Source organism: Triturus cristatus, chromosome 10, assembly GCF_964204655.1.
Source record: "Triturus cristatus chromosome 10, aTriCri1.1, whole genome shotgun sequence".
Lineage (NCBI taxonomy): Eukaryota > Metazoa > Chordata > Amphibia > Caudata > Salamandridae > Triturus > Triturus cristatus.
Genome location: NC_140593.1, coordinates 987,152,091 through 987,174,728, shown reverse-complemented (window position 1 = coordinate 987,174,728; position 22,638 = coordinate 987,152,091). Strand labels below are relative to the sequence as shown.

The window sequence follows — 22,638 nt, the reverse complement described above, 5'->3', positions numbered from 1 at the left end:
GTGCAGACCCTTTGTTAGTGTGGTAGGGGAGGGGTAGGAAGCAATGAAAAATCCTTTGAAAATTAAAATAGATCTACCAAAGGAAATGAGAGCCCAGAGAGAAGAAAAAAACAAATGTTTGAAATACGTTGGACTAGTTGTCGTGGAGGTGGAAAACACTATAGGGAATCGTGGTGGTGGATGAAGGATTGGAAAAGGGAAAATTTCCAATCTTTATTACCTCTTATGAGTTGTCAAACCAGAAGCCAAGCAGTAAGGACTGTCTGGAAAGTAGTATAGTGGCTAAAGAAAGGGGAGACATCCATTACAGCGCGGGCATTGCATCGCAATGCCTTTACATTGCGGTCATTACAACGCAAGTCGTTACAACGACTTGCGCTGGATGGCGCTCTAACCTAAGGAATAGTATGATTTACTGTTACAACACCTTCCCCACTGTACATAGACTGGAGTTGGAATAGTAAATCATAGTATTCCTAAGTCCAGCACCCTCCAGCGCAAGTCGTTGTAACCAACACGATGTAAAATACCGCGTTGTGAATGTATGCGATGTAACGTCGTACATTCTAAAGAAAGAGTGTCCCTTTAGTACATCACAGAAAGGAGCAAGAGCCTGTGTAAACCATGTTCATGTTTGCTAGTTATAGCTATCGACTTTTAGGTCACTCATAGCTCGGTGTCTGTCTGAAGTATTTTCATCAAGGGCAATTTTATTGTACCACATACCTGTAGAGTTTTGGCGACCTTTTTCCAGACCTCAGCTCCAAGGGACATTCATAGATGATGTGCTAGATAGTAGCACAAGCTATACTATGAAAGGAAATATTTAGACTGTGTTTATATGGTCTACAGAAGTACAATATGGCCCACGGCAGGATAAAAAGAAGGCAAAAGTAACTGAAATATACTTGATCTGTTAAGACATTTCCTTGTCCCACACACTACCTAAATCAATAAGATGGCCGGAACAAACGCATTGCTATTTGTTGTATTTATTTTTTAGTTTTAACCCCAGGATTCTGCTGGTATAGAGATCATACTATCACTGCTCTTCTAGTGTGGAGCTAGTGCACTAAAATTGGAACCTGTGATACAAAGGTTACACGTAGATTCATGCAAAGTGCATATTACCCACGTATGCAGGACGATGACTCCAAACTTTGATTAATAAATGACATAAAATCGCTTCTTTGGCAGCATGAACCCACTCAGCTTTCTCAGTGAGGTTATAATATGGGACCTTCACCGTCACATTTTATCCAGCAACATTCAGATCAGCTTCTATATTACTTTAAATGCGCATTCTTTTCCCTTTTTCTGCACATCTTCTCTCTTGTCTTTTGGTTTATGGTTTCTCCTTCCCTTCCTATATTTTTTAGGAACTCTTTTTAATTTTCTTTACTATTCCTCTTTTGTTTTTATGACAGTGCTGCTTTAATTTATCCTCTCATTTCTCTTTTATGTCATCTTACCATCTTTTCTCTAATTTCCCCTTTCACTCCTATTTTCGCTGCGACAGCGAAGAACGGAGCAGAGTCTTCCGAGAGCAGCGGTTGTTTCCAGATCGTAAAGATCTTTGTACAGCAGGGAACATAATGCGCTGGGGGAATGGGGGGGGGGGGGGGCACTAATTTCACACTCTTTCTCTCTGTCTGTCTGTCTCTCTCTCCCCCTCTCTCTACCACCCTTTGAGAGACCCTGCAAACACATACACACCACCCTTTAAAGAAAGACATAACCACCATGACACACAATCGTCGATCTTGCATGGTACACACAAGCGTCCAGCAGAGACACCCTGCACAGAAATACAACTTCCCGAAACAACGCACTGATAAAGCAGATATGCCACCCACCCTCCTACACACAACCTTCAAAGATAGAGACACGCACCCTATGGACATATTTACACCAACTCCTATGTTGTGCACACAGACACTGCAGAGACACCTTGCTCAGCCTCTGAAACAATGCACTGATAAAGCAGACATCATCACACACCCTCCTACACACAATCTTCAAAGATGGAGACACACATCTTTATGAACATATTTACACCAATGCCTGTGTTGTACACGACACACACACCCTGCAGAGACAGAAACGAAGCTGTGAGGGGGGGGCACAACCTGCAGGCAAACAGGGCCAGCCTTACACTCCATGAGCCTCTGCGGCTCGAACGATAGAGGCTGCTGCCTGAATCAGTCAGTGAATGAACAAGAGGAGTGAGGGAGTGGGAAGAAGGAAATGGGGTGGTGAAACTTCTTACAAGGGAACGAGATGCAGACTGAGGGCTGGGGCAGCGGCAGCCGCCATGGGAGAGATGGGCCAGTGCAGTGGCGAATGGGGCTAGGGGGGCAGAGAGCGAATAGTTCTGCATGTAGGTGAGGGGTTTAAATGTTAATGCTTGAATGAAACCCAACATGAACTTTTAAGAGAGGACACCCATAAGCAATGCAAGAATGTAAGTAGGAGATATCAAAGGGCCGACCACTCGCTTCATTTTACCCAACAACACTCAAAGCTAAACAAGCATTTGCAATGCGATAGGTCTCGCATTTGCGAGATTTTGAGCTATTTGCATTGTAAGTGACAATGCCTTTTATTTATGTGTTTAAAAAAACCTGCAGTATCAAAACATATTGTCATTTACAATACCAATAGGTTAAAGTTTTGAAAATGTGAGACCTATTGCATTGTAAATGCTTGTTTACAAAAAGGGTTTGGAGCCCTCCCATTGCTTACCATTTGTTGGCTGCAGCGTCCCTCTACTTGGTAGCCACCTTTTGGAAGTGCTCACCAAATGTAATTTTCGATCCTTTCTGTGGAGCAGGGACCAAGCACAGATTAATTAGATTTAATCAGTGCCCATCGACCACTGCGATCACTTTGGTGAACACCCAAGGGCCGATGGTAAGGCGAAAAGGGAGCACAGTGAACTGAAAATGCTTGTGGCCTACTGTAAACCAAAGGTAGCGCTGATGGCCAGTCAGGACTGGAATTTGGAAATAGGCCCAACACTACCATCCAGTCTCCTGTGTCCAGGGCAGACAAGACCTGAGCCAGTGTGAGCATCTTGATCTTCTCCTTTTTGAGAAAGTAGTTGAGGGTTCAGAGATCTAGGATTAGACAATGACTTTTGTCCTTTTTTGGGGACAAGAAAGTAGCTAGACTAGTAACCGCAGCCTACTTCTGGCACCAGAACTTTCTCTATGGCTGCCTTGAACAAGGGAGCCATGACTTCCTCGCGGAGCAGGGACAAACGATCCTCCATCAGCTGGTTGTAAGATGGAGGTATGGAGGAAGGATATTCTCAAAGAGGAGGGAGTAGCGCCTTCGGATGATCTTCATAACCCAAGAGTCCGATGTTGTGGCCTGCCAGTGGTGGAGGTGATGGCGGATCTTGCCACCAACTGAATGCACATGATTTAAAACGGAAAGATTAAGATGGTTTGGAGGCTGTAGATGCCAGGGGGGTGTTGGTAGGACCAGACAGCTGGCTACCCGACCCACGAGGCTGGTAGGAACCACGCCCTCCTCCATACAGATTCTAGACCTATACTTAGAATAAATTTAATCAAAATACTTTGTTTTTTATGATTCAGTTAACCATATCATTAAATGAGGTAAACAGCATAAAGAAGCAGAAAAACGACCTTGAAAAGAATTTACCATATATTTATTCAGTAATATTTTTAGATAAAAAGCCATATGTATTATTTTAATCACATGAATCAATCAAAGGAGGTTGCACCAGAGGAAGGTGTGCAGTGAAAAAAGAGAGGGTGCTCAAGTGTAAAGAGATAAAGAAGAAGAATACTTCAACACATTATCAGAAATTTAATATGTCAAGGCAGGGAGGAACGGTTACAAGTCACCGTCCTAGCTAGTCTGTCCCAATGGCATTCATGTAAACTTGACTTTTGTTTCAATACAGAAATCAATTCCGAAGTAGCACATTAAGAAGGGTATTTCGGGTACAGACTAAATACAAAAGGGGCGTCGACGTTTCGATCCGACTTTCGACCATAAGGGAAATTAGACAGACTCGGTCTTGCGGATCTTCATCAGGACTTGGCCTGGGCAACCTAAAAGGCAATTGGTGCCGATTAGTAGGTCGTTGCATTAAAAAGGGGGTGGTTAAAATCAATGAAAAAGTATACAAGGGCTCACCTATCAATTTAGGGTGAGTAGCGAAATCCACGGTTCATACATGGAGTCCAATAGAACGAGTTCTATAATCCAAACTAAAAGAAATCAATGTAAGATCAGCTAAAGTAATAAACTTCTAACTATAACAAGGAAATACATTGAATTAAATTTAATTAATTAAATACCTTGACAGCGAATGTCCAAGAGTTAACCACCAGAGTCTTCAAGGGACGAATACAGCCAACTGTATAAACAGAGAGGGAGCTAAGTTGTAGTCTCTGTGCATGTGAAGTGCTGCGATTTCCATACTTTACTCAATGGAAAAACAAGTAAGGCCCATGGAATCACACTGACACAGTAAAACAACCGGACCATCAATTATATTAGAAATATGTTGATGTGTTCCTAAAACCCATCGCTGAAAACACATCTACATACCTAAGAGACACAATGCAAACAATTCAGTTAGTTGATGGGCGTCAACATGACCCCACGACTGACATCTTGGTTACAATGGATATAACATCTCTGTACACTAATATCCCACAGGACACCGCCCTCACATGTATTGAGTCAGTACTGAACAACCGTACCACACCACACAGGGTCCCTACTGAATTCATCATTGAGCTTCTCAGAATTGCCATGACACGCAACTATTTTACATTTCTGGGGGACTACTATCTGCAAACTAAAGGCGTGGCTATGGGCGCTAGCTTCGCTCCGAATATAGCAATTATATACATGCATGAATACGAACAATGCTTTGTCCTTAATGAGTACAACCCACACAGAGATTGCATCACGCTGTGGCGTCGTTATATAGACGACGTCCTAATGATTTGGAAAGGGGATGAGGCACAATTGATAGATTTTCATCATTGGCTTAACACCTGCTCCCCGGATATCCAGTTTTCCCTTGACTTCAGCAGGGAAACTATCCACTTCTTGGATATTAACATAAATGCTCAATCTGATAAACTGTACACTAGTCTGTATAGGAAAAACAGTGAACGAAATACTCTGTTGAGATATACAAGTCACCACCCACGTAACTTGAGGGATAATTTGCCCTTTGGCCAGTTCCTAAGGCTTAGGAGAAACTGTTCCAAAAAGGAGGACTTCCTTGAGGAGTCAGCAGGTCTTCTCGCGAGACTAAGTGAACGAGGTTACCCCGTTAGATTGCTAAAAAAGGCACGCAAAAGGGCATGGCACAACCCTAGGGACCTTTTGTTGAGCCCAAAGGTCAGAATGGAGAATAACGACGACCGCCTTGTTTGTGTTACTACCTTTAATACGAAGAGTAACGCTATTAAGAAGGCAATCAACAAACATTGGCACCTGGTTTCCGATGAGTTAAGAAACATACCACTCCCCCTACATGCTTTCAAGAAAGCCAAAAATATTAGGGACAATGTGGTTAAATCTATGTTAGACACTCCTACGATCCATGCACAGACGACTTTATGGGGTCTCCCACCTATTAATGGTCACCATAAGTGTGGTACTTGCAAGGCCTGCTCTATGTCTAAAGAAATAACTGACTTTACATACAATGGGTGCACGTACAGCTTAAAGGAACACAGTAATTGTAATACGAGCGGCGTGATTTATGCAATCCAATGCCCTTGCGGTTTCATCTATGTTGGGCAAACCATACAGAAAGTCAAGTGCCGTATACTACAACACTGTAGCCGTATTCGATGCAAAGTACAGGGTGCCCCCTTAGTGGAGCATTTTATGCTATTCGACCATGCGGCCAATAGTTTTCAATGGTGGGTCATAGAAAAGGTAAGCCCCAATCCCAGAGGGGGAGATTTCAGCATAACCCTCAATAAACGCGAGTGCAAATGGATACACTCTCTAAACACAGTAACCCGAGGCCTTAACGAATTTGAAGAGATCAGCAGACAGGTCTCAGTACTCACAAATTACTAATTGTATTGTATCACTCTTGTACTACATCTGGCTGGTTCAGACATTAGGGCTCTAGTGTCAATCACCGGCTTTTTCATTGTCTGTTTAACTATTCCATGTTGAAAATATTCCAGGTTCATGGCCTTCATGCAATTTCAAGACTGTGTGTTCTGTCACATCATCCATATTATGATGTCTATCTAATACGTGTATAATTCTATGCTCATGTCTTTTATGTAATTATAACACTGTATACTCTGTTGTAATATCGCTATTATTAAGTTTGTAAATATTTTGTAAATATTTTGACCTTGCTCTGTCACTCGGTATTATTCCGGGAGTCTTTCCTCCCTTCCCATTCTCACACCGGTCACGCACTGCCTGACGTTGCCGGTAACGTTATAACTTACGTGAACACCGTCCACCTCCCGCTTCAATTGTGCCTGATTTCATGGTGACGACCGCGTACTGGCTAGCCGCGCTCAAACTAAATAATCTAAGGAACCCCAGTTGTCCGCCTAATCTTGAATTTGGAACAGTAAGTAACTTTCCGACCCTGGGATCACTATGATGTTTTGATCTAGACGCGGCCGTGACGCGTAGGACCTCCGTGTCAAATACGCTCAGGTTGAATATGCCGGCTCTTTGTATGACATGTAACCGATATACTTCCTTCGTCTTTGGCCTAAGTACGCCGCTTCTTATTGGCATTCAGGCGTCCTCTGAGCACTGTATACACCTAGTGTCGAGCGTTATGTGATTTAAGCCTTTATTATCCTTCTGGCCCCGTTTCTAATATAATTGATGGTCCGGTTGTTTTACTGTGGCAGTGTGATTCCATGGGCCTTACTTGTTTTTCCATTGAGTAAAGTATGGAAATCGCAGCACTTCACATGCACAGAGACTACAACTTAGCTCCCTCTCTGTTTATACAGTTGGCTGTATTCGTCCCTTGAAGACTCTGGTGGTTAACTCTTGGACATTCGCTGTCAAGGTATTTAATTAATTAAATTTAATTCAATGTATTTCCTTGTTATAGTTAGAAGTTTATTACTTTAGCTGATCTTACATTGATTTCTTTTAGTTTGGATTATAGAACTCGTTCTATTGGACTCCATGTATGAACCGTGGATTTCGCTACTCACCCTAAATTGATAGGTGAGCCCTTGTATACTTTTTCATTGATTTTAACCACCCCCTTTTTAATGCAACGACCTACTAATCGGCACCAATTGCCTTTTAGGTTGCCCAGGCCAAGTCCTGATGAAGATCCGCAAGACCGAGGCTGTCTAATTTCCCTTATGGTCGAAAGTCGGATCGAAACGTCGACGCCCCTTTTGTATTTAGTCTGTACCCGAAATACCCTTCTTAATGTGCTACTTCGGAATTGATTTCTGTATTGAAACAAAAGTCAAGTTTACATGAATGCCATTGGGACAGACTAGCTAGGACGGTGACTTGTAACCGTTCCTCCCTGCCTTGACATATTAAATTTCTGATAATGTGTTGAAGTATTCTTCTTCTTTATCTCTTTACACTTGAGCACCCTCTCTTTTTTCACTGCACACCTTCCTCTGGTGCAACCTCCTTTGATTGATTCATGTGATTAAAATAATACATATGGCTTTTTATCTAAAAATATTACTGAATAAATATATGGTAAATTCTTTTCAAGGTCGTTTTTCTGCTTCTTTATGCTGTTTACCTCATTTAATGATATGGTTAACTGAATCATAAAAAACAAAGTATTTTGATTAAATTTATTCTAAGTATAGGTCTAGGACCGCTGTTTTTTGTAACGTACATTACCCAGGTCCTTGACCAGATTGGGTTACCCCGTTTTCTGTAATGATCACCTTTGTGCAGGCAAGTCCTGCGAGGGTTTTTTGTTTGTTAAAATGTTAATTGGTTTATTGATTGATTGTGTTTTCTAAGAATTATTTACTATTTTGTGATTTTGTAAGAATTTATTGTTGCAAATTGAATTTATTATGTCTGATAAAGAAACTTTATCCTATAGTGAGGATTACGTAGAAAAGCTCTTACAGGCACAGGGAGGTGGCACTTTCCTGGGTGGAGCTACCCCGAGCATAGATTTGACACTTAATGAAAAGATATCGAAATTAGAGAGACTCGAGAAGAAACTTATTAGAACTAGACTTCATGGACATACTCTGACCAAATACTTGCAAACTAATGTGATACCAGTGGGTTTACAAATCAGGAACGAGCCTGCAATTTTTCTAGACAACCCCAAATTCAAAGAGAATTTTAGTTTTGTGTCCAACAATTGTTCTAGACATTGGATGGTGTTGGGGATTGAAACAGCTGTTGAGGAAGTGGAACGTCTGACTAGAGAGATCCTTGACCTCAAAAAGGAGATCTCAGAGGACAGAGCCCTCGTTAATGCTAAGGAGGCTCTAGAAAGGCTAGAGAAAACAATACGTGATTTTGACATCTACACCCAGGCCACTAAATTGGACAAGGTAGCTAGGGACATCAAATTTTATGAAAAGAAAAACACGTATCCATACTTACAGGAAGGTTACTACACGAGGGAATATCAGGGCACTTTCTCGAGTAGAGGGAGAGGCGGCTATAGGAGGTACACCACCTTCTCTGGATCATCACTAGGAAGTGGTTCGGATAGCGACACTGAAAGGCCAGGTCCCAGTACATCTACATCAACTCTAGGCCACCCATACACTGAACAGCAGGCCCCTACGACCCCTTTTTTAGCAGAGGACCAATGGTGGGGACAGCGAGGCCGTGCACGCCCCTGGGGCAGATCCAGGGGGAACAGGAGCCAAGGGTGGAACAGAGGCAGAGGGAGACAAAACAAACAGGTGCAGTTCCAACAGGAGAACCACGGAGAGATACAGACACGCCGTCAGCACTACAGATGGTAACTTATGAACCCGTCAACCCTGTAGTTAACCTCTCTTCCTATACATTAAAACCTAATGAACAAATAGTTCTGCAAAAAGGTCTCTCTTTTGTGCCAACCAATCTACCTAATGATTTTAATCTTAAGGTAGAACTTCATCAATTCTTTAGGAAGATTAGATTGAAGCACTATTTTCAAAAAATCCCATTCAACCCTATTTTCTCTGGCAGTGGATTAAGACCTCCTTCGAAATTCAACCCCCCGACCCATTTACTATCTCACAAACTTATAGCTTTTGAGCAGGTGGTATTGAGGGATGTGGATAAAATATTGTCGAACCGACAATATGTCAAGTACAACATCAGCAAATCAGAACGGGAGGGGTTGGATTCCCTTAAAACCAACACCAAAATAGTCATAAAACCAGCGGACAAGGGTGGTGCAATTGTGGTGCAAAATGTGGAGGATTACAAGAAAGAGATTCTCGCACAACTATCTGTGGTAGGTAACTATAAAAAACTTAGAAGGGACCCCACCCAAGAAATCACTAACATAATCAGACGTACCACACAAGAGGCTTTGGAATTAGGTATTCTCAAAAAACCTGAGTATGAATACCTAAATAATAAACATCCCCGTACACCTACCATCTACACTCTACCTAAAATACATAAGCGGATGGAGTGTCCACCTGGTAGACCGATAATCTCCGGTTGTGGCTCCATTCTGGAGCCCCTTTGCAAATATGTTGATGTGTTCCTAAAACCCATCGCTGAAAACACATCTACATACCTAAGAGACACAATGCAAACAATTCAGTTAGTTGATGTGCGTCAACATGACCCCACGACTGACATCTTGGTTACAATGGATATAACATCTCTGTACACTAATATCCCACAGGACACCGCCCTCACATGTATTGAGTCAGTACTGAACAACCGTACCACACCACACAGGGTCCCTACTGAATTCATCATTGAGCTTCTCAGAATTGCCATGACACGCAACTATTTTACATTTCTGGGGGACTACTATCTGCAAACTAAAGGCGTGGCTATGGGCGCTAGCTTCGCTCCGAATCTAGCAATTATATACATGCATGAATACGAACAATGCTTTGTCCTTAATGAGTACAACCCACACAGAGATTGCATCACGCTGTGGCGTCGTTATATAGACGACGTCCTAATGATTTGGAAAGGGGATGAGGCACAATTGATAGATTTTCATCATTGGCTTAACACCTGCTCCCCGGATATCCAGTTTTCCCTTGACTTCAGCAGGGAAACTATCCACTTCTTGGATATTAACATAAATGCTCAATCTGATAAACTGTACACTAGTCTGTATAGGAAAAACAGTGAACGAAATACTCTGTTGAGATATACAAGTCACCACCCACGTAACTTGAGGGATAATTTGCCCTTTGGCCAGTTCCTAAGGCTTAGGAGAAACTGTTCCAAAAAGGAGGACTTCCTTGAGGAGTCAGCAGGTCTTCTCGCGAGACTAAGTGAACGAGGTTACCCCGTTAGATTGCTAAAAAAGGCACGCAAAAGGGCATGGCACAACCCTAGGGACCTTTTGTTGAGCCCAAAGGTCAGAATGGAGAATAACGACGACCGCCTTGTTTGTGTTACTACCTTTAATACGAAGAGTAACGCTATTAAGAAGGCAATCAACAAACATTGGCACCTGGTTTCCGATGAGTTAAGAAACATACCACTCCCCCTACATGCTTTCAAGAAAGCCAAAAATATTAGGGACAATGTGGTTAAATCTATGTTAGACACTCCTACGATCCATGCACAGACGACTTTATGGGGTCTCCCACCTATTAATGGTCACCATAAGTGTGGTACTTGCAAGGCCTGCTCTATGTCTAAAGAAATAACTGACTTTACATACAATGGGTGCACGTACAGCTTAAAGGAACACAGTAATTGTAATACGAGCGGCGTGATTTATGCAATCCAATGCCCTTGCGGTTTCATCTATGTTGGGCAAACCATACAGAAAGTCAAGTGCCGTATACTACAACACTGTAGCCGTATTCGATGCAAAGTACAGGGTGCCCCCTTAGTGGAGCATTTTATGCTATTCGACCATGCGGCCAATAGTTTTCAATGGTGGGTCATAGAAAAGGTAAGCCCCAATCCCAGAGGGGGAGATTTCAGCATAACCCTCAATAAACGCGAGTGCAAATGGATACACTCTCTAAACACAGTAACCCGAGGCCTTAACGAATTTGAAGAGATCAGCAGACAGGTCTCAGTACTCACAAATTACTAATTGTATTGTATCACTCTTGTACTACATCTGGCTGGTTCAGACATTAGGGCTCTAGTGTCAATCACCGGCTTTTTCATTGTCTGTTTAACTATTCCATGTTGAAAATATTCCAGGTTCATGGCCTTCATGCAATTTCAAGACTGTGTGTTCTGTCACATCATCCATATTATGATGTCTATCTAATACGTGTATAATTCTATGCTCATGTCTTTTATGTAATTATAACACTGTATACTCTGTTGTAATATCGCTATTATTAAGTTTGTAAATATTTTGTAAATATTTTGACCTTGCTCTGTCACTCGGTATTATTCCGGGAGTCTTTCCTCCCTTCCCATTCTCACACCGGTCACGCACTGCCTGACGTTGCCGGTAACGTTATAACTTACGTGAACACCGTCCACCTCCCGCTTCAATTGTGCCTGATTTCATGGTGACGACCGCGTACTGGCTAGCCGCGCTCAAACTAAATAATCTAAGGAACCCCAGTTGTCCGCCTAATCTTGAATTTGGAACAGTAAGTAACTTTCCGACCCTGGGATCACTATGATGTTTTGATCTAGACGCGGCCGTGACGCGTAGGACCTCCGTGTCAAATACGCTCAGGTTGAATATGCCGGCTCTTTGTATGACATGTAACCGATATACTTCCTTCGTCTTTGGCCTAAGTACGCCGCTTCTTATTGGCATTCAGGCGTCCTCTGAGCACTGTATACACCTAGTGTCGAGCGTTATGTGATTTAAGCCTTTATTATCCTTCTGGCCCCGTTTCTAATATAATTGATGGTCCGGTTGTTTTACTGTGGCAGTGTGATTCCATGGGCCTTACTTGTTTTTCCATTGAGTAAAGTATGGAAATCGCAGCACTTCACATGCACAGAGACTACAACTTAGCTCCCTCTCTGTTTATACAGTTGGCTGTATTCGTCCCTTGAAGACTCTGGTGGTTAACTCTTGGACATTCGCTGTCAAGGTATTTAATTAATTAAATTTAATTCAATGTATTTCCTTGTTATAGTTAGAAGTTTATTACTTTAGCTGATCTTACATTGATTTCTTTTAGTTTGGATTATAGAACTCGTTCTATTGGACTCCATGTATGAACCGTGGATTTCGCTACTCACCCTAAATTGATAGGTGAGCCCTTGTATACTTTTTCATTGATTTTAACCACCCCCTTTTTAATGCAACGACCTACTAATCGGCACCAATTGCCTTTTAGGTTGCCCAGGCCAAGTCCTGATGAAGATCCGCAAGACCGAGGCTGTCTAATTTCCCTTATGGTCGAAAGTCGGATCGAAACGTCGACGCCCCTTTTGTATTTAGTCTGTACCCGAAATACCCTTCTTAATGTGCTACTTCGGAATTGATTTCTGTATTGAAACAAAAGTCAAGTTTACATGAATGCCATTGGGACAGACTAGCTAGGACGGTGACTTGTAACCGTTCCTCCCTGCCTTGACATATTAAATTTCTGATAATGTGTTGAAGTATTCTTCTTCTTTATCTCTTTACACTTGAGCACCCTCTCTTTTTTCACTGCACACCTTCCTCTGGTGCAACCTCCTTTGATTGATTCATGTAATTAAAATAATACATATGGCTTTTTATCTAAAAATATTACTGAATAAATATATGGTAAATTCTTTTCAAGGTCGTTTTTCTGCTTCTTTATGCTGTTTACCTCATTTAATGATATGGTTAACTGAATCATAAAAAACAAAGTATTTTGATTAAATTTATTCTAAGTATAGGTCTAGGACCGCTGTTTTTTGTAACGTACATTACCCAGGTCCTTGACCAGATTGGGTTACCCCGTTTTCTGTAATGATCTCCTCCATACAGAGGCTGGAAAGCTTGCGCAGCTCGGTGGCTGGGATAGGGTTGGCACGGTTGAAAGTTCCATTCGTGGCCACAAAAGGAGTGAAGGGCAGACTGGGGATGATGGGCAGCCCAGAAACCCAATGACTTGATCGCAAGTTCTTAAAGCACACCAGTGCTGAGTCTGCCTTGTCTTCGTAGAGACGGGTGCCATTGAAGGGCATGTTGCAACAGAAGCCTGTAATCAAATAATGTTACCTCTGACACCATAGATGGTACAAAATTGAGCTTACCAGATGGATTTTTTATGTACCCCTGGGTTGCAATTAAATGCGAGTCTATTATATGTATTCCATCACGACATGTTGTTCCTATGCAGCGCCTACTTAAACAGTTACTAGGTGCTCAGTACAATTTGCAATACATTCAAAAAAGGAAAAAGCACAAAAAGAATTACATAAACACAAACTTACATATGTACACAATAACAAATAAATTGTGTGGTCAACACGAAAGAGATACTTATACACTTTAACAACCATCAAGTTCTAAGAGTTCGTGTGCAAAGGAAAGTCCTACGCTCTTCTTAAACGGGAGTACAGGGACTCCTTTTCATGCGGTCCTCACCGTACAATATTCTTTTTAAATGCCAAAAAGAAAAGGGGGGGTGGCCTCTGAGTCTAGAAACCAGGTCTGCAAGACCGTATTAAATGATTTGCAGGTAATCGCAACGACTTGACTTCGATTTGTTCTGGGTTCTCTTAGGCTCGCCTCATCATGAACATAACCAACGCGTTTCGACCTTCTGCATGGCACTTCTTATCTCAGAGGTCTTCATCAGGGTAGATATATTTATACGAAGGACTGGTGATATCTATTTGTATAAAAGATACAAATACTAATCAGGACTTTTAAAATTGTGAGGAATATTTACAAATGAATGATTGTGTTTAGCTAGGAGTGTTACGTACCTCTTCTGTATTCAAAGGATTTCCGGATCCGTAACTCGCTTAGTCGAGGAAGGATCTTTAAACTAAAACAAGAAAAAGGACAGAAAAATATACTGACTATCATGAGTTTTGATGCTGGTCTCATTACTGTTTTTTAGTGTTTTAAAAAAAAAATTATTTTAAAGATGTTAACCTCTCGATCCTACACCCACAGAGTGCCTGAGGTGGAGGAAGACGCTAGGGGGAGGTAGCAAAAGACATCGAGAAGGTGTGCAGAAAAAGTTTTGTGGGCGCACAGTGGGAAAGCATTAATTTTCTGTGCCTCGCGCAGATTATATATCGCTGTTACCTTTAAATATCGGGAGCCGTAAGAGAACCAACCACCTCTCCGATGTACATACAAACAGAGCGTGTGGCTGCCCTTTAGACCCCAGTGTGGTACTTATTATTAAGGCACGCACTCTTTACCTTCGTTTGCCGGGGGACGGCTTCTACAGTATCTATGAACGGGCCACAACGGGCCAGCTGCAAGTCGCCGTGCTCTCTCTGGGCGCGTCTTATTTTTTGATCTTCTAGCGTAGAGTCAATCTTTGGGGCGCCACAAAATACGGCTTCCTTTTATTTGTGCTCTAAAGGCAAGCGTTCCTGCAGACACACCGGAAAAGTCAACAAAGTCTTTCCGGGTTCTAGAACCGGGAAGGGGTGGGGGGCGGTTCTACTCTGACGTAGTACCCGTACGTTGCTATGAAGCCAGACGCTAATACAATGAACTTTATTCAGTCAAACTTCAACAAGCAAAAAAACTACGTAATTGCTTGTCATGTCTAAGACTACTTAAAAATTCATAAGCATGCATAGCTGTTGGATTTATTTATCGTTGGCAGATTTAAAACAAAAATTTGAAGGAACTTATAATCTACGTAATTGCTTGTCATGTCTAAGACTACTTAAAAATTCATAAGCATGCATAGCTGTTGGATTTATTTATCGTCCGCAGATTTAAAGCAAAAATTTGAAGGAACTTATAATCTAACTTCTACAACACCACTCGTGTCATGAATGCTACCATGATTGCTACCCTGCTCATAATAGAATGATGGTAAAATACACGCATATTTTCTTTACATTGTAAATAAATTAAAACGGAACGGAAGGAAAGAGAACTGTAGAGAAGCTTACTCAAACCCAGTGATTAAGCTCACTGCGTTCATTCAATCCATTATCAATAGTATTTAAATACATGATGGTTTTAGCTTCAAATCTGGATAGGAGGGTGTCAACATTTCCTCCAGACACATGCTTGAGCACAGCCTATTTTATATCATTGGGACTGTGCTGACGTTCAAGGCAATGTGTGACCATCGGTGCACTAATGGTCTTGCATCAAATCCTGGAACGGTGCTGGGTCATTCGTGTCTTAATAGCTTGGGTTGTTTTTCCAACATATACTTTAAGGCATGGACAAATGGCACAATGTATCACATTATGCGTGTTGCAATTCGTGAAAGTCTCATGTTTTACAAATTTATTTCCATGCGTAAAAATCGAGCCTTCTATTGTGCTTTCACACTAGGAACAATTGCCACATCTTCGATGACCCCTGATAGGTGGTAAAGTAAGCAGCGTTCGAATTGGTTGGGTGATTTCTTTCTTAGCTGTGTCGGCATGCACTAATTTGTCTTTTAAGCTTTTATTTTTCTTAAGTGCAAAGATTGGAAGATTTTGTAGAGGTTCCAGGGCTTTGACGGTGGACCAGTTTTTACGTACTATTTTCTTCATCTCACTGGTGCATCCTGAGAAGGTGGTAACTCAGACGAGAGGTAGGTCATCCCCTCGTTCTTTGGGTACCAATAATGTTTCCCTAGGGATATACCACGCCCTCTTCATGGCCCTCTTCAGAAGCTTCTTTGGATATTGCCTCTCGACCAATTTGTCCATGAGGGCATTTGCATTATCAAAGTAATCCTCCTTCTTCATACAGTTACGTTTTATTCTCAGAAACTGGCTGAAGGGCAGGTTTTCCAGAAGATTGCGTTGATGAAAGCTGGAAAAATGGAGTATGGTGTTTCTGTCTATTTTTTTCTTATATATGGTCGTGTATAGGCTTCCTCCTTCATGTTTTATCATCAGGTCTAGAAAGTTCATCTCAGTTTTGTCATAATTGACAGTAAATTGAATGTCCCTGTTTCTGTTGTTGACCCACTTTAGAAATTCCAGGAGTTGTTCTTTAGACCCACGCCATAGCATAAAAACATCATCGATATAACGGTACCACATTTTAATGTGGCCGTCATATGGGTTATTGGTGTAGATCCACCTGTCTTCAAATAATGCCATAAACGTTATGGCCATTTCCGGCGCGAATGGACATCCCATTGCCGCTCCTTTTATTTGAACAAATTGGGATCCATTGAAGGTAAAGAAGTTGTATTTCAAACATATTTCCGCCATTTGTCGTATAAAAGCCGTGGGGACATTATGAGGACGTTCGCGTTTCTCCAGAAAAAACTCAATTGCCTCCAACCCTTGTTCCTGCGGAATGTTCGTATATAATCTGACAATATCAAGCGTAACCAAATATTCTTCTTGTTCTTCAAAGGGTTGTCCTTCCAAGAGTGTAATCGCTTGCATTGTATCTTTAATATAACTAACAGTGTCTCTCACTAAAGGTTTTAAGAAAGTGTCGACATACTTAGCGGGTCTTTCAAGAATGGAGTTCACTCCAGAAATAATTGGTCTTCCGGGAGGGTTCTCGAGGTCCTTATGAACTTTTGGGAGGACGTAAAGTAATGGTGTTCTTCGATTATTGTTAATCAGATATTGAGCTTCTTTTTTAGACAGCCACCCTTCTTCTTCTCCAGTATTTACCAAGGCGATGAGTTTATATTTTATCAAATGTACAAAGTCTTCATCAGACCGTTTATAGTGTTCCTCTTGAGTCAGTTGTCGTTCGACTTCAGATTCATATTTTTCTCGTTGTAAGATCACAATGGCGCCGCCCTTGTCCGCAGGCTTGATGATAATATCTTCATTCACCATAAGTCTCTCCAAGGCTGTTTTCTCATTTTTAGTCAAGTTCCATTTAGTATAGATCTTCTTTTGATCCAGTATATTCAGGTCTCTCATAACGTTTTTTTCAAAGGTAAGCAACTCTATTGGCACTAACTCGGCAGCAGGGAAGAACGTAGAGGGGTTCTTTAGCCCCGAATAGTTGATCATTGCAACATCTTCTTTGTTAAAAAAGAATACTTTCAGGCGCATCTTTCGAAATAGTTGTAGCATCTCCAGCTTCGTTTGGCCAATATCGGGTTTAACAGTGGGTATGAATGATAACCCTTTCTGTAGTAATGATGTCTCTTCCTGTGAAAGAGTACGAGTAGATAGGTTATAGATAGAGTTCTTCTCTTCTTCTCCCACCTGTAAACTCTCCTCCGAGTTGTGATTTCTCCCTGATATTGTTGGGGAGGTGGACATCCCCTGAAAAGCCAGAAGTACTCGGCCAGGCATGGCATTTGGGAGCCACTGTCGACAAAACTGCTCTGCCCAGCAGTCAGTTGTGTCCAAGCCGCAGCATATTGTGAACTGCGCTGTCTCTCTTTCCTCTGTAATTGCTTAGGAGAGAATGGCCTGGGCCTCCTCTGGGACCTGTGGTAGCACTTAGGCAACCGTTTTCCACAGCTTGTGGGAATAGTGGCCCAATAAGCATGTGGTGTTCAGTGACCACAATGCAAGGCTGGTGAAAGAAACATTTTCTTTCCCATGCTCTCCAGCCTCTTGGATTCCCTGTCCAGGAGAGCGGCAGGGAACATGTCATGGGAAATGGAGGCTTGGACCATCAAGCTCTCCAGGGTAGGGTATTGGGTAAGGAAATTTGGGCCGCTGGAGCGGGGGGTGACAGCGGGCAAGCGTTCTATTCCCAGGAGCCCCTGTGCTGGGTTTGGACCAGGACCCCAGAAGGACGTCAGTGAGGGTTTCGTTGAACGGGAGTAGGGGTTTACAGGAGGAGACACCGGGTTGCAGCACCTCTTTCAAGATGTTGGTCTTGACTGCCACGAGGGCAACTGAAAATCGAGGACCTCAGCCGCCCTCTACACCACCATTGCATATGTAGCTCTCTTCTCTGTAGCCAAGGTAAGGGGAGAAGGCATGAGGGTATCTCGAAACGTATCTAGACCGCTGGCATCACCCAGTTCCTCACACTAGTCCATATCCTGCTCATTAGGCTGGTATCCTAAAGGTTCCAGCGACCCCTTCCATTCCTCCCCAAGGCCTCGCCCTTTGGAATAGGACTCAGGCTCCAACCTAGGACACTGGGTTTCTGTCTGAATCGGAGTTAGTCAACGCGGCTCAGGATCTGTGTCGGATTCGTGGATCACAATGTGGCTGGCACTGGGGCCAGGGAAGGTCGCAGTGGCCTGAACGGTGACGGTCCTGATCCATGGGAGCCCATCGAAGCCGCCGGCAGGGAACCAGATGGGGCCACCTCTGACCACTCACGATCCGAAGGCACACCAGAGAGGTCGGGCCGCTCAAAAATGAGGCACGTGGCCTCAATAATCTCTTTTTGAGGTGGTTGCTCCTGCCCCAGAAAACTGGGGAAGTGATGAGTTGGCCCAGGTGCCAGTTCTGAGGAACCAGGCCTCAACAGCTGATTTTCTTTCGTCGTGTCGGCCGACGGACGAGGACAAGTCTAAGCACAGTTCTACTTCTTGTGTTTTTTTTGCCTCTTGCCTGAGTACCCTGACGATTTCGAGTGGGACGAAAAGGACTTAGGACTCCTGAAGCGATCCAGAGAACTTCTACTCGACTGTGACTTCTGGGGAGTCGCATGCCAGGCCACTAGCAGCTTCAGGCACCATTCCCTCAAATCCTTTGGCCCCATGGCCTGGCAGTCGGAGCACGACTTGGAGTCGTGGTCGCACGCCAGACACACAAACACACAAGGTGTGGGTCTGTGACTGAAATGGCGTGGTGAGGGAGCACAGGGTTTAAAACCTGTCATCCTCGACACACCAGGAGGAGGAAAAAAAAAGTCAAAAAATTTCAATAAAATGTCACAAACTGACAGAGGGGGTAGCTCTTCCCTCAATCAGCGCTGGCTGATGTGGAAATAAAAAAATTGACATCAGCGTGCTGAGGTGAGACCTATATAGGTGACGTGGACTACACTTCTGGCGCAGCCGATTAATGCCACCTACTGGCCAGCAGGGGTACTGCTCATAAAAAATCTTCCGGATCCTGTCAGATGCCTGAGGAAATTCAAAGGTAAGGAATCTGCATCTAGAAGTCTCTATCAGATAAAGTACTTAACTCCCCACGCTTTACACTGAGAGGAAGGAGTGAGCATGCACCGGGATCGAGAATTAAAGGTTTATGTCAAGAAGTCCATGCTTCATATCAATGTCTTTTTTATGTATTTATTAAATATCTGTGACTATTCTCAGGTATGATTTAAAGAAATGTAGGCATAGAAAATGAGGAAAGATTTTTAAAAGATTGCTGGGGTTTTCCCTTTAATGATTTGTGTGGTTTATAGCTATAGCATACACGTGCCTTTGGCCTCACATCATCATCTTTGGGGGGGAAAAAGCACATTAGTTGTTCTGTGTTCAACATGTCATGAAAAATAGTTCTCCAGCAGCGAATCTTTCATAGATTCACATGCTTGAATTATCGCCTGTTGTCAGGCTGGGAATTCTCAACAGTCCAGCAGCAATGTTGCAATACACTCACTAAATACGTGTGTGCCGCAGTGTTATCTATTAGTTTCAGAATGTCCCTAAATCTTCTGGCAACAGCAAAAATACCAAAGCTGTAAATAGTTTACGCTCATTTTGATTGCTATTAATGAATTGTTGTTTTTGGGACATGTGCCCAGTTTTTCATTGCCTTAGGTATGCTTTTGAAATTAAATGAAATTGCTTTCATTATTTTCTCATATGTTGACATATTTAATCTTTATTTCTTTAATAGCAAAGTGAAGGTCCTCTTTAAATTCACTAAAGTGGATGGCCGGCCCAAGGAGGAGACCCAAAAGTTGCTGAGTATCCTGGGAGCCTCAGAGGAGGACAATGTCAAGCTTCTGAAGTTCTGGATGACTGGGCTAAGCAAGACCTACAAATCCCATCTTATGTCTACTGTTCGCAGCCCTACATGCTCGGAGTCTCGGAACTGATCAAGATCCCAGATATTTCTGTCTATGTCGAAAATGTATGAGGAAGTATGGGACAAAAAATTTGCTCGGCTTCTATACACTTGCGTACCACAAAATGAGAAGAAGGTCCGAGGAACCCCTGCACACAGACTAGCAATGCACAACATGTTTATTTATTTAGTCGCTGTATCGCCTAATAGCCATACTGATTTTTTTGCTAGATTTCTGTTCCTCAGATTAAAATACTCATTAACCTAGTCAAAAACATCCCTTCCCCAGCTGTCTAAAGTACACTTTCTTCCCATATGCATTGCACGAAAGATCTACTTACGATTAGAGAAAGCTTAGGCATGGTGTATCCCATAATACCATTTCAGTTCATTGGTCTTTCGGTCAAAGTTTAACAAGTGTTATGCTTTGGCTTGTTTTGGTACGTCACTGCCTTAGTAAAAACATTTTTATACTAAAGATTTTCTGTGAAATTAGAATACTGTACAGAGCTGTAAAGAAATAGCATTTTAATAATCAAGATACTGAAGCTGTCTTCTATCAGAAAAGAAGTCCTCTCGCGCTGGTCTCCTGCTACTACTCTCAAGCCTCAACTGTGCGCCTGTATCAAATGATAGGGTCCCAAAGGGGCAAATAAAATTGTATATGTGAGTGGGACTCAGTTTTAAACATTTGGATAAACCGTTTTGGATCAAACCCCAACATTGCTGTTTTTGTACAGTATTCGCTTAAGCTGAGATATATAATTGCTTTCCAAATCTTATTATGTTTTGATTGTGAAATAAGTGTGAGCATTTTGTTTGGCAAACTTCCCCACTTACCGTTTTCTCTCCTAGGATTATTCACAGCCTTTGACATATATGTAACTGGAATGGGATCAAAATTAGTGCTACCAACCATTTGAAAGTTCATGCTACGTTTGGAGCTTTAGTGATCCTAACATTTTCTATTATTTGTCTGTTTTTTAAAGGTAGACACTGGTGGAAATAAATCTGAAAGTCTAAGCTTATTAATAGTAGAAATTAGACTAGCTAAACGCAGTCTATGATAAAAGTAAGAAATATGTTTTCCCCCAACCAATCCGACCATTTCATTTTCAATGTAAGTCTAACTGTTTGTGTAATGCTGTATATCTTGACGTCATAGTTTTCTTTACTTCAGAAGCACTATTACAAAATCTTGTTTGACAACAAGAATTTGATTGCATCATATCCAAAAGAATTGCCATGGACCTGAACCAATACATACCCCATCACAATGTGGCTTTTGGAAGTGGTCCAGACGCTTACTCTGCAAACAGAAAACTTGAAGAAATCGTGGCTCTGTGTCCCCAGCATCAAACATAGTTAGATTTACAGGACTGCAAATGTGCATCATTGTTTGCATTATGACTGCTTAAACAATACCCTCGTTGGATTTCATTTTGTGGAGTGTTACATGAGAAATTAAAATGTTACAGTATAGTATGGTAAAATGAAACGACTTGATGCATTGTATCTGTTGTTTACAGAATATACTTTATGGTTTGATTTCCAAAACTTGCACTGTATCATAGCTTAAACTGACAGCTGCTAGCTAGTCTTATAATTTACCGTGGCCCTTTTAGGAATGAAAGACATCCTGTGCATTGTTGTGCAATATTTTTAACAAGCTTAGAAGTTTCAAATATGTGATCTAACATTAGTATAAACAGTGATTTGTATTCTCATTTGGAAGCAACCGCGGTCCGTGCAGGTAAGAGCAGTGGGGCGGTGGGGCCAGGTAAGTTTATTTAAGGGATTTATAAAGCGCATGGCTACCCGCAGGCATCCCAGCGCTACCAAGAGGAGCTAACAGCATGTGAGGTCTTAAGGGAACAGCCAAGTTTTGAGTTTTTTCCTGAAGCACTGTTCATTCTTGGTTAGCCTTAGTTCTAGATCCATGCTATTCCAGGTAAAGGGGTATTTCAAGGGACGATGCAGAGGTAAAATTATTTATTTATTTATTTTTCCTCTGCATCGTCCCTCGAAATCCCCCCTTACGCTGTCACCACCGCTGTTACCTGCACAGACCACGGCTGTTTGGAAGATACCACTAATTACAGCTGTATTCCCCAGCAGATATCTGTCACAGCAAGGAACTGTATTTTGGGCTGAAACTAAAAAGAAGAGGAATAAAAAGTGGCGGCCGGCATGGATCGGGGGTGGTATGGCAGTGGTGACCTTATCGCCGCATCTCTCCTCTGCATCGGACTTGAGCCGTAACAGGAAGCACCCAGGATCCCCTGACTAATCACAACGCTACAATGCAGCGTTGTGATTGGTATGAGCGCCGTGGTTCGGCACTCAGATGGGTACTGAGGGCCAGGGAATGTTCTTCAACCAGGCTTTAATGCAGCCTGTGTGGAGAACATGCCAAGTACACATTACTGTTTGGCCAGCTCAAGAGGGCCGGCCAAACAGTCATGCGCACTTGGA

The 22,638-nt window shown here is 42.4% G+C and overlaps 1 protein-coding gene across 2 annotated transcripts in view; it reads left to right on the top strand.

The window, feature by feature from the left end:
- Nucleotides 1-21,661, top strand: part of FLCN (folliculin) — a 195,032-nt gene extending 173,371 nt beyond the window's left edge. For both annotated transcript variants that reach the window (XM_085628926.1, XM_085628927.1), the window contains exon 12: nucleotides 19,993-21,661. In XM_085628926.1, coding sequence (XP_085485052.1) covers nucleotides 19,993-20,194 — 202 coding nt within the window. In that variant the 3' untranslated portion in view covers nucleotides 20,195-21,661. The remainder of the gene's footprint in view (nucleotides 1-19,992) is intronic.
- Nucleotides 21,662-22,638: the final 977 nt, after the last annotated feature.